The sequence below is a fragment of the Martes martes genome, assembly GCF_963455335.1.
Source record: "Martes martes genome assembly, chromosome: 11".
Classification (NCBI taxonomy): domain Eukaryota; kingdom Metazoa; phylum Chordata; class Mammalia; order Carnivora; family Mustelidae; genus Martes; species Martes martes.
The window spans coordinates 21,883,021-21,895,184 of NC_137899.1; the positions used below are offsets into that span (position 1 = coordinate 21,883,021).

Genomic DNA, 12,164 nt, shown 5'->3' on the forward strand with positions numbered 1-12,164 from the left:
GCCCCACATCAGGCTCCATGCTCAGTGAGGAGACTGCTTGAGATTCTCTCTCTCCCTCTCCCTTTGCCCCTCCCCTGCTCATACACACACACACACACACACACACACACACACTCTCTCTCTCTCTCTCTCTAATAAACAGATAAATCTTTTTTTAAAAAGTAAAAAAGTTTAATTTTTTTTAATTTAGAATTTTTTAAATATAAAAAAAATTTAATTTTTTTCAATGCATTTTTTCAAATGCCACTGTACAAAGTAAGATGCCCATGTCGGAAAAAGAAGAATACAAGGAAGTGTGAAAGAAAACACAAATTACTAAGAAAAACTCAAAATGACAGGTGCAACCACTAACTTGTACAGTCTGAAGTGAGACTCCTTCCATGGCAAATAAACTGGACTTGAACTGGGTCATTCAAGTTTATATACACTTATTAAATGTGACGAAAACAGATGACTTGGAACCCTGAGCCATTTCTATGGAGGAGTGGTGGCAGAGGCAGCACGGCCTGCGATGGAGTGAACAATGCCCAGTGAAAACAGGAACACTGTGTAGCTTTGCTCTCACCCCATTTAGTGGGTGGGATTTCCCAAAAAGCCCATTCCTCACTCTGCGCTTGAATGCCGATTGTTTCCTCTCAGTTCCAAGTCAGTTTTTCACTCTGCAGGCATCTACATCTTCTTCCACTATCCACAATGTTTCAGAAAATTAAGTCATTGAAGCTACATTCTCCATTTTTAGTCAAAGAAACAGATTTCTAGTAAACACTTAATCCACTACAAAGGAAATTAAATCCTCTTCCACTTTCCTAAATTTGTGGACCAACAGCACTGCTCCTCTTTTGCAGAGCATCTCCAGCTCTACCTTCACTGACGGTCTGTGCCCGGCTGGACGTGCCTACACCCCACAGAAATCTGAAGGCCACAGCGGGTTGTCGGCAAGGAAGGTAGGAATGACGTGACCTGTAGTTGCTACGGAGGCTCATTCCACTCGAGCCCTGTGTGTTAGACACACTGTTTCCTCTGAGGTATCTGTTGCATGTGCAGGCTGTCCCCCTTTGCTTACTTATGGTACCCCTCTTCCTGGAGAAGGTTAGGAAACTTGGTACAATGGTGGCTGCTTTTCCACAATTTGAATTATTCCACAGACAGAGCTTAATCCCCCTAGATTTAGTAGTACTTACAGATTTTTTAAACAGGTGGTGGGGGGAGCCTAGGTGGCACAGGCGGTTAAGTGTCTGACTCTTGGTTTCAGCTCTGGTGGTGATCCTGGGGGGTGTGAGATCAAGCCCCACATCAGGCTCCACACTCAGCAGGGAGTCGGCTTGTCTCTCTCCCACCCCCTCTGCAATACCCCCCTGCTTGTGCTCTTCTCTCTCTCTCAAATAAATAAAGTCTTAAAGATTTTTTTTTTTTAATTTGACACAGAGAGAGAGATCACAAGTAGGCAGAGAGGCAGGCAGAGAGAGAGGGGGAAGCAGGCTCCCTGCTGAGCAGAGAGCCCGATGTGGGGCTCGATCCCAAGACCCTGAGATCATGACCTGAGCTGAAGGCAGAGGCTTAACCCACTGAGCCACCCAAGTGCCCTCAAGTAAGTAAAATCTTAAAAAAAAAAAAAAAAGATAATGTAAGAGGAATAGCCATTGGTCTCCAGATGAAAATAAGTGCTATAAAATCAGGTCCCAGACAAAAAGCAGACTTCCTAGAAACCAAACCTTAGAAAAAACCTGAACATACAGTGCATTTCTCTACTTCAGGTTTGACTAAAGGATTTGGTCCTCTCTAAACACACCATTCACAATGAGTTTAAAAGTTTAATTATACTAGCATATGTTTAATTAGAGACTGCAGCAATTTCTAAAAAAGAAAAAAACAGTGTGTGTGCATGAGAGATAAAGCTGGGGGACAATACAGAGCCTCCTGGGGAGCAATACTGGTTGAACTTCGCCTCTGTTCTTCCTGGAGCTGCCCTTGTAGAACTTGGCTCTTTACCAAAACTGAAGTTTTAAGAAAGCAGCAACGAGGCAAAGGCAAGAGGTTATAATCAGCCTCATTACAAAACAACTGTTACTTCTGATAAAATGAAAATATGAATACCTTAAAAAAATGATTTGCCTAAATGCAAAATGTAACTGTCAGATATTCAATTATTTATGTAAAGATTAACAGAACAGGGGCGCCTGGGTGGCTCAGTCAGTGAAGCGTCTGCCTTTGGCTCAGGTCATGATCTCGGGGTCCTGGAATCAAGCCCCACACCAAGCTACCTACTCAGAGGGGCGTTTGCTTCTCCCTCTGACCCTTCGCCCCTCGTGCTCTGTCTCTCTCTCTCTCAAATAAATAAATAAAATCTTTAAAAAAAAGAAGATTAACAGAATATATACCAATGTGTTTAGGACTGGGAATGTTCCCGAGCCCTCCAAAACCAAATTTTCCTTTGTCCTATTCAACTTATAAGAATTAAAAGCTTGTTTCTGTGCTATGAGAACCAGCAGCCCACTAGTAAGAAGCAAAACTAGCGTAAATCTCTGCCTCAACTTCCCAACTATAAATGGTAACATTTGCCCAGCTTATACTTAAAGGTTATAAATGGGATTAAAGTCCGTGTTTCCTGACTCTCAACCCAATTTTCTTATTTTTTTTTCTCCTTCAAATATGAGCAGAATTGGCTGGCCTCCATCAAATTTTATTAATACAGAAACCCATCTACCATTATGTACAGGAGTCATGGTGTCCTCTTTTTTTATCCTAAATAAACAAGATTTAAAGATTTTCTTTCTTCAAAGATTTAATTATCTCAGAGAGAAAGAGAGAGAGTGAACAAGTTCAAGCATGAGCAGGGAAAAGGGGCACAGGGAGAAGCAGACCCCTACTGAGCAGAGAGCCTAAAGAGGGGCTCCCTCCCAGGACCCCTGGATCATGACCTGAGCCGAAGGCAGACACTTAACCAGCTGAGCCAGCCAGGTACTCCTTTAAGTTATATTCCTTTGACATCACCATTTAAATGCAGCATAGTACATTCTTAGTCAAATGACAAATTTTTTTTAAGATTCATTTATTCATTTATTTGAGAGAGAGAGAGAGCATGAGGCCGGGGGGCAGGGGTTGAGAAGGGGCAGTGAGAGAGGGAGAGGCCGACTGCCCACTGAGCAGAGAGGCTTAGCCAACTGAGCCACCCAGGTGCCCCAAATGATATTCATGAAGATGACACACTGATGATTTGCGAGGCTTTTATGACTCTCTTCTCGTTTTTTGTAATGAGCACTCCTAATTGCAAAGAAGTTGACCAAGCCACCAAAGGAGGGACAAGGACAAAGTCTATAGTCTGTGTCTTTCATTCTACTAAATGACAGCTCAGTAGGCATCAACTTCCAGGCATCTGAATGGGCAAAGGTGGAAAAGGGAAGGGTTTAACTGAAAGACTGGGGTACTCTCCAATCCTTTTACAAGGAAGCGAAGCTGTGGGAGCTATGCCTGTCAAGGGCTGTGGACTACTTAGAGCTTTCCTTCTGAGGCAGATTAGATCAGCGGGCAATGTCAAGGGCAAGCCTTACTCCTAAAGCCATTGTGGTAATGTGGACACCCTTCCTCCTATCACTATTCACCAAAACCCTCTGATGAAACAGCTGTTACATGCTCTTCCCTTCCTCCCTGAATAAATTTCACCTCAAATGCCCTTGAAGACTCCTTGATTTCCAAAAGCCTGCCATGCTTAGCTCATTAAAGTAAAATGACAAATGTCCATGTCCTTGACATATGCTCCTGTCCTAGGTGGAAAATGGAGGTGCTGACCTTTTCCCGCTTCCTTGTCCAGACCAAGACCCAGGAAACAAGTTATCACTTGTCCTCTTCCTCCCACATCAACTTTTAAAGGAAAATTCACTGAAGGTAGAGTACAACTAAGCAATTACCATTTTGACTCCAATTAAAGTGGTGGTCATCTCTCCTAGATCATTAGCCCCTCCAAATTCCTGATGCTTGATAAGTTGATGCTTCATTAAAATAACAGGTGGGCCCTAATTATTCTGAATCCAGTATGAGGGGCAGCACTGCAGTAAATCCACACCAGACCCTGCACTAAGTAGGGATTAGGAAATGTTTATCTCCAAATCATCCCATATTTTACAATTTTAGAAAGAAAGATATGTATATAGTGATAACCAATACTGAATACTATGCAAGCATATTGTACAAAAAAGAGAGATTCCTCTAAAAGATAACAGGCTAAGGAAGGCAGTTTGCTGCAGACCCAGGAGGGTTGAGTTTTGGAGAGATGGCTGGGTACAGAATGCTTAGGTGTTTAGAGTCCGCTTACTTTTCTCTTCGACGTCCTTCCTTTCATCACCACTTTCAGAGCAGCACTAGAAGAACAGGTGTAAGGAACACATTAAGACTGAAGACATAGGTGGAACTCACACAGGATTCCCAGAGGGCAACCACTGGAGCACGAAGAGGTCCCAGACCCTCTCCCCTGGGGCCTTCCTGAGGGGTCAGGGCCATCTGATGCAGGTGGCCCTTGGGACCACCACTGCCACCACCCCAGGACGGCTGGAGTTACCGCGCCCAGCTTCCAGCGCCACGTCCCTAGAGAGATCTGTCTCTGTCATCTCACTGGGATGGCCAGAGCCATCGCCTCGGGACCAGCTCCCCTGGGACGTCCGTGCCACCTCACTAGATTGCAAGCGCTATCTCCCCCGGGCCACGGAAACCACGTCGCAAGGCTGCCAGGGCCACCTTAGAGACACAATCTTCCTTGGGAGATCTGTGCCACCTCACTGGGTCACTGGTGTCCCTTGCCCGGATCACCAGGGCCGCCTCACCGCAGCTGCCGGCGCCTCGCGGATCTCGCCGGCCGGGAGCATCCCGTCTCCGCGCGAGTCCTCAGCTCCACGCGCAGCCAGCGTGGCTTGTAGCGTTCGGGGCCGGCCAGCGGCCACACACCCGCTCAGCCTGCAAGTCTGTGGGGCTGTACGCCACCGCTACTTCCCCTCCGTCTCTCTGGTTTCTTCCTCTCTTCCCAGAGAGGCCCTGTCCGCGCAGTCGCCAGCCGTGCGCCGTAGCTCCCCCTGCTGGCAGGAGGCCGGCTCGGCCGCTCAGAACGTGGGCACTGTCCCCCAAGGTTTTCCCGAGAAAGGGAGGGGGGCGGTCCGTCTAAACCAGGAAAAAACCTCCACCTCTCTGGGCACTCAGTGGGCCCTTTTAAACTGGAAACTCATGGTTTTTAGTTTGGAGACGTTTTCTTGAACTTTTTGTTGACGACCATTACTTTCCTAACCCCCGTTGGTTTTTCCTTTCGGAACTCTTATTTTTCAGATTTTGGATTCCCTGGAATGGTCCCCGAATTTCTCATTTTTTCTTTCTTATTTTTCATTTCTTTGCCCTTTCCCTTACATTACTTCTTCTTTCTCAGGATGCTTCTGGAGGTTGTGCTCTACTAAAATGAGGGACTAAAACAAAGAAAAAAGAAGACATGGGATATAGGAAACAGAAAATACAATACAGAAGAATGAATTGAGAGTCCCTGACACCAACCATCACCAAACGTGGACTGGTGCAGGTCCAGAAGGCTCCAGAAGAGACTCCTTCAGACAAATTAAACTGATAGAACACCTCAACTATCTAAATCTTGGGAGGCAGAGATTGAAACAATCATTAGAAAGTTTGGGCTCGGGGCGCCTGGGTGGCTCAGTGGGTTAAAGCCTCTGCCTTCGGCTCAGGTCATGATCCCAGGGTCCTGGGATTGAGCCCCACATCGGGCTCTCTGCTCAGCGGGGAGCCTGCTTCCCCCCTCTCTCTGCCTGCCTCTCTGCCTACTTGTGATCTCTCTCTGTCAAATAAATAAATAAAATCTTAAAAAAAAAATTGGGAGCTTGGCTTAGTGATGAACACTAAATCAAAATAAGATAATTATTAACTGCAGGACACACAACAAGCTGAGCAGAAGAGAATTAATCATAGTATACTACCTCACCCAAGATGTAGGTAATGTTTACCTAGTCATAATGAAGTAAATACAAGCCTGTTTTAAAAGGACAGTATAGGGGCACCTGGGTGGCTCAGTGGGTTAAAGCCTCTGCCTTCGGCTCAGGTCATGATCTCAGGGTCCTGGGATCGAGCCTCGCATGGGGCTCTCTGCTCAGCAGGGAGCCTGCTTCCTCCCTTCTCTCTCTCTGCCTGCCTCTCTGCCTGCCTCTGTGCCTACTTGTGATCTGTCAAATAAATAAAATCTTTAAAAAAAAAAAAAAAAGGACAGTATAGGGCACCTAGGTGGCTCAGTTGTTAAGCGTCTGCCTTTGGCTCAGGTTATGATCCCAGGGTCCTGGGATCCAGTCCCGTGTCAGGCTCCCTGATCAGCAGGAAGCCTGCTTCTCATTCTCCCACTCCCCCTGCTTGTGTTCCCTCTCTCACTGTGCCACTCTCTGTCAGATAAATTAAGTAAAATCTTAAAAAAAAAAAAAAAAAAAAAGAAAGAAAGAAAAGAAAGGACTGTATAACTAGATTGAGTAGATAATGAGTTGAAAGTGTGGTGGGGATGGGGGAGGGATGGGTAAAGGGAGAAAAATTAAATCCTCATCTTCCATTTAGTGAAGTCAATAGATAATGCTTGAAAGTGAAAAATTGAGAAATAGCAATGCTAACAATCTATATAGAGAAATGAAGGTAAATAGCACAATACCAGTTGAAAGAGGCAACGTGAGGACACTGGGTGGCTCAGTCGGTTAAGTGCCTGACTCGTGATTTTGGCTCAGGTCATGACCTCAGGGTTGTGGGATTGAGCCCCACTGCAGGCATCATGCTCAGCGGGGATCCTGCTTGGGATTCCTTCTCTCCTTCTCCCTCTGCCCCTTCCCCTCTAAAATAAATAAATACGTCTTTTTAAAAGGGTGAAATGAGGGAGGCTTGGATGGCCCAGCAGGTTCAGTGTCTGCCTTTGGCTTAGGTCATGATCCCAGGGTCTTGGGATTGAGTTCTGCATTGGATTCTTCTGCCTGCCACTCTGCTTCTGGATTCTTCTGCCTGCCACTCCCCCTGCTTGTGCTCTGTCTCTCTCTCTCTCTCTGACAAAGAAATAAATAAAGTCTTTAAATAAAGAAATAAAAATTAAAAAGTGAAATGACTGCCTTTGAGGAGGGGAAAATTGGTAAGGAAGGGTTGAGGGTACAGCCTTTGCTCTTTCATTGCAAATTATAAGATTACTACAGAACTATTTGACTCTAAATCATAAACATGCATAACTGATAAAAATAAAAACATTAAAGGGAAAAAAAGATTGCTCTAAACTCAAATTTTTGCATCTGAAGAATTCACTTTCTGGTAAGGGAAATAGAAATAAAAAATAAATAATTTAAGATTGGATGCCGTAGGCTCAACAACAGAAATGTTTGCAGTGACTGAGGGAGCACAGAAAACAATCAACTACTATCTGGGGAGTGGAGAGAGGCCATCTAAAATGGACAGAATAGGGGCGCCTGGGTGGCTCAGTGGGTTAAAGCCTCTGCCTTCGGCTCAGGTCGTGATCCCGGGGTCCTGGGATCGAGCCCCGCATCGGGCTCTCTGCTCAGCGGGGAGCCTGCTTCCTCCTCTCTCTCGCCTGCCTCTCTGCCTACTTGTGATCTCTGTCTGTCAAATAAATAAATAAAATCTTTAAAAAAATAAATAAAATGGACAAAATACTTGGCAATAATAAGGATAAACAAGAGATACATTGTGTGTGTTACGCACTTAGCAATACATAGTGCTGGTGTGGGTTAAAAGCAGGATCCTGAATAATATACATGTTAAATGTAATTTGAAAGTCAAGGAGAACATTAAATTGTTAAATGATTATTAGAGGAAGCTGGAATTTGGGACAGGCTTTGAATGCTTCTGTATTATTTTAAGTATAAAAGCCAATAAAGAGGGACGCCTTGGTGGCTCAGTTGGTTAAGTGGCTGCCTTCCGCTCAGGTCATGATCCCAGCGTCCTGGGACTGAATCCCACATCGGGCTCCTTGCTTGGCAGGGAGCCTGCTTCTCCCTCTGCCTGTGCCTCCCACTCTGTCTGCCTGTGCTCGCGCGCTTTCTCTAACAAATAAATACATAAAATCTCAAAAAAAAAAAAAAAAAGCCCCGGGGCACCTGCGTGCCTCAGTTGGTTGAGTGACGACTGCTTTGGCTCAGATCATGATCCCGGACTTCCAGAATCGAGTCCCGCATCAGGCTCCCAGCTCCTTGGGGAGTCCGCTTCTTCCTCTGACCTTCTCCTCTCTCATGCTCTCTCTTACTTATTATCTCTCAAATAAATAAATAAAATCTTAAAAAAAAATCCAATTAAGAGCTGCCATTTTGAAAAACAGAAAACTAAAAATTCATGTTTCACTTGGACCTTGTCTAAGGCAGTTCAGGCTAAAAATGCAAAAAGGGTAAGTTTTGGCCGTGGACCTAGCTAACAGCCAAAGGAATGTAGACATTCTTTCCTTCCATGTGCATTTATGAGGATTTGGGCCACAATCTCAGAGAAGACACTGAGGTATACAAAAATTTAAAGTTTGGGATCAAAGTTTTACTGAGGCTGTGGTAAAAATATTTGCAGTTGCTGTCACTGGAACATTAACCTATGAATTAGCCATAGCCAGAGGACATGTGCTTATACATGCATTAGAGACAAAATAGTCCATGATACTGTACTTAATTGAGGTGACTGACCTCAGAGACAGGCAATATAGAATCCTAACAGTCTGAGTAAATTGTCCATACTGAGTATGGATAACGTACACCCAGATTTTAAAAACAAGTCTACAGATGCTATAGAAAACAATGTGGGGGTTGTTAAAAAAACATTAAAAATAGAATTACCATATGATACATCAGTTCCACTTCTGGATATATGCCACAAAAAATTGAAAGCAAGGTCTCCAGTAGTTATTGGAACACCCACGTTCATAGCAGCATTATTCACAATAACCAGAAGGTGGAAGCAATCCAAGTGACAAGAGGTGACAGATGTGGTTATATAATATGTAATGGGATATTATTCAGCCTTAAAAAGGAAGGAAATTCCGACACATGTCACAACATGGATGAACAGTAAGGAAATAAGGCAGTCACAAGGGAACATATACTGTATGATTTCCACTTACGTGAGTTACCTACAGTTTTAAAATTCACCCAGTCGAAAAGTAGAAGGGTGGTTGCCAGGGCTAAAAGTAGGGGAGAGAACGGAGTTGTTATTGCCTGGGTAGAGAGTTTCAGTGTTGCAAGATGAAAAGAGTTCTGGAGATGGACGGTTGCTCAACAGTGTGAATGTACTTAATACCACTGAACACTGAATTGTACACTTGACCATGGTTAAAATGGTAATTTTTTTTAAGATTTTATTTATTTATTTGACAGACAGAGATCACAAATAGGCAGAGAGTCAGGCAGAGAGAGAGAGAAGGAGAAGCAGGCCTCTGCCAAGCAGAGAGCCCCATGCAGGACTCCTTGATCCCAGGAGCCTGGGATCAGGACCCGAGGCAAAGGCACAGGCTTTAACCCACTGAGCCAGCCAGGCATCCCACCATGGTTAAAATGGTAAATTTTATGTTGTGTGTATTTTACCACAATTTAAAAAAAAGAAAAGGACTCGGAAATAACACCGGTTTTTCACTAAGGATTGAGATCTGGCAAAATATTGAATGTGCAAAAGCTATTCGAGGCCCGGATTTAGTTGCAAACGTGTGCTATTAGAAGAGCATGGAAGGAGTAATGGGTTTGCTTTTTCTTCTCACAGAAGCACAAACTTGCTAAAGATCAGTTTTCCTGAAGCAGATCCTATGGGGGAGCCGTCAAGCCGGAGGGGTAAATCGAGAAGTGGGGAAATGGTTCTGTTGGATTCTCTGCACTTTGGAGGAAATTATATATAGAACCTGAATAGAATATAGTCCCTTAAGTTACTATTTTCGTTAACTTAGTTGCGTGTGAACACAAAAGGGCCTTAATTAACTATGTGGAAGAAACCATTTTGAAAATACATCAAACATTGTTAAGGCCGTGGCCACTTTAGAAGTCCTAAAGGCAGTCTAAAGCACTCCGGTGCACGATGAAATTAGTTTGCCGGGGCTCAAAGCCCAGGCGAATGGGCCTCAGCAAGCTCCCCACCCCACAGCCTGCCGGGCCTCAGGGTATCAGCGAGACCAAGCTGTGCGAGGCCGCTGGGACACCCGGCTGCAGAAAGGGGGCGGGGTCTCGCCGAGGGAGCCCGGCGCGGGGGCGGGGCCGGCGGCGGAGACCGGGCTCCGCCCCGGGGGTGGGGCCGACCAGCGGCGGCGCGTCGCTGCGCGGCACGTGTGAGAGCACGGCCCCCGGCGAGTCCTCGCGCGCGCTCCGCGGCGCAGGGGCTGAAGACGCTGGCCGTGCTGCCTATGTCGGGACGCCCCCGCAGCTGGCTCCTCCGAGTGGCGTTCGCCGCCGCCGCCCTCCTGCGCCCGGAGCAGCACGCCCGCTCCCTCGCCGCCCGGCCGGTGCCGCGCCCGCGCTCCCAGGCCCCGGGTAAGTGCGTGGCCTCGCCGCAGTCCCCGGGCTCTCCGCGGCTAGACGACGGCCCGGCCCCAGGGCCCCGCCCTGAGGGGCAGTGCAGACTGGGAAGGCGTCCCGGCGGCGGCCTGAGCCCCCGGAGTGCCCGCGGTGCCTCCATTACGGACCGTGCCCGCGAGAGCGCGGTTGGAGCCGGCGGTCCTGCTCCCGCGGTGCCAGCCCCGCCCCCCCTCCCGGGGCCAGTCGGCAGGGGGCGCCGCGCTCTCCCGCCTCCCCGCGCGGCTGGCAGCCCGCGGGCCCAGGCCCCTCTCCTCCCTTTCTTCGTCCGGGACGCTCCCTGAACTCTTCTCGTTGGGTAGAAAACCGGCCTGTATCCCGGAGCCTTAAGGGTTCGGGTGTTTCGCGGGGCCGGTCTTCTGTGGGGTGAAGCCCACGTGCTTTTGTCCTCGTTTTCATCCATCACTGCTTATTGCGAGCCTCCTCCTGCACGCCAGGCAGGCACTCAGCTGCTTGTTTAGTACACGTTTCCCAGAGTAGGAGCGAACAAGTTGGGGCCGAAGAGTCCTTTCTCCAGCCCTCCGCCGGGTCCGTGTTCAGTGAGTGGATGTTGTAGGTGCTGCTGTGCTTGTTGAAAACTCATCCGCGCGGAGTCCTTGCCTGGGTTATTAGCACCTGCCAGGAAGTAGGGTTTGGAGAGTTCCGTTTGTCACATATTTGATCGCGCTCTCAGACCACTTTTTTTTTTTAATTCCGAAAATACAGGATTACGAAGGGTTTTTGTCTCAAGTCTCCAGTCTGATCTTTGAAAACAGGCATGCCCCATTGGTTTGGGGATGCCTTGACCATTGAGGGACCTGTCAAAAAGAAGCCGGTACACTCATACTGAAAAGGGGATGGATAGGCAGTGATTATGTTCAGTCATTAGGCAAGTAGCCAACAATCTGTATATATTAATTTAACAACTTTTGTTTTATGTGTGTGTTTGTTTTGTATTTTAAATATTTTATTTATTTGACAGAGAGCAGAAGCAGGGGGAGCAGCAGGCAGAGGGAAAAGGAGAAGCAGGCTCCCTGCTGAGCAGAGAGCCCAATGCAGGGCTCAATCCCAGGACCCTGGGATCGTGACCTGAGCTAAAGGCAGATGCTTAACCCACTGAGCCACCCTAGGACCCCTAACCTTTTGCATATAACTTCTGGTAGAAGCTGGGGTGATATAGGTATTAATAAAACATAGCTTTACCCCTAAATAGGAGACAGAAATTGCAGTCTAGATAATCTGTTGACAAAGTTTGCTCCTGACTCAGGTCCTTTACCTGTGCTAGTCCCACTGCCCGGAACTCACCCCACATGCCTCTCTTCATGTCTAGTTCTTCCTTCCAGTCGAGTTTCAAAGGACACCTACTTAGAGATGTTCACTAAATAGCACCCCTCTTCCTCTCCTTCCCTTTACTGTGCTTTATTTGTAATTCTGCATGCAGATTTCTGAGAGATTATTACTTTATTCATTAATATATCCTTAAGTAAATGTAAACTTAGGGCAAGAAATTGTCCCTTTTCCCCCCTGTGCCTAGACTAGTGGCAGACTTATAAGGGGTCCACAGATATTTGTGGAATTAATGAATCTAATGGACTTAATGATTTTGCATGTCAGTGTAGTGTGTGTTCTGCCCTGGGAAAG

At 46.6% G+C, this 12,164-nt stretch overlaps 2 protein-coding genes across 2 annotated transcripts in view; one reads left to right on the forward strand and one right to left on the reverse strand.

The window, feature by feature from the left end:
• The window catches only part of RINT1 (RAD50 interactor 1), a 32,173-nt gene extending 27,167 nt beyond the window's left edge, over window positions 1–5,006 (reverse strand). Inside the window, exons 1-2 of the mRNA XM_080817909.1 lie at window positions 4,815–5,006; window positions 4,310–4,355 (exon numbers count right to left, since the gene is read on the reverse strand). Of these exons, the coding sequence (XP_080674035.1) occupies window positions 4,310–4,355; window positions 4,815–4,856 (88 nt within the window). The 5' untranslated portion in view covers window positions 4,857–5,006. The remainder of the gene's footprint in view (window positions 1–4,309; window positions 4,356–4,814) is intronic.
• Window positions 5,007–10,273: 5,267 nt separating this feature from the next.
• The window catches only part of PUS7 (pseudouridine synthase 7), a 57,420-nt gene continuing 55,529 nt past the window's right edge, over window positions 10,274–12,164 (forward strand). Inside the window, exon 1 of the mRNA XM_080817917.1 lies at window positions 10,274–10,502. Within this exon, the coding sequence (XP_080674043.1) occupies window positions 10,376–10,502 (127 nt within the window). The 5' untranslated portion in view covers window positions 10,274–10,375. The remainder of the gene's footprint in view (window positions 10,503–12,164) is intronic.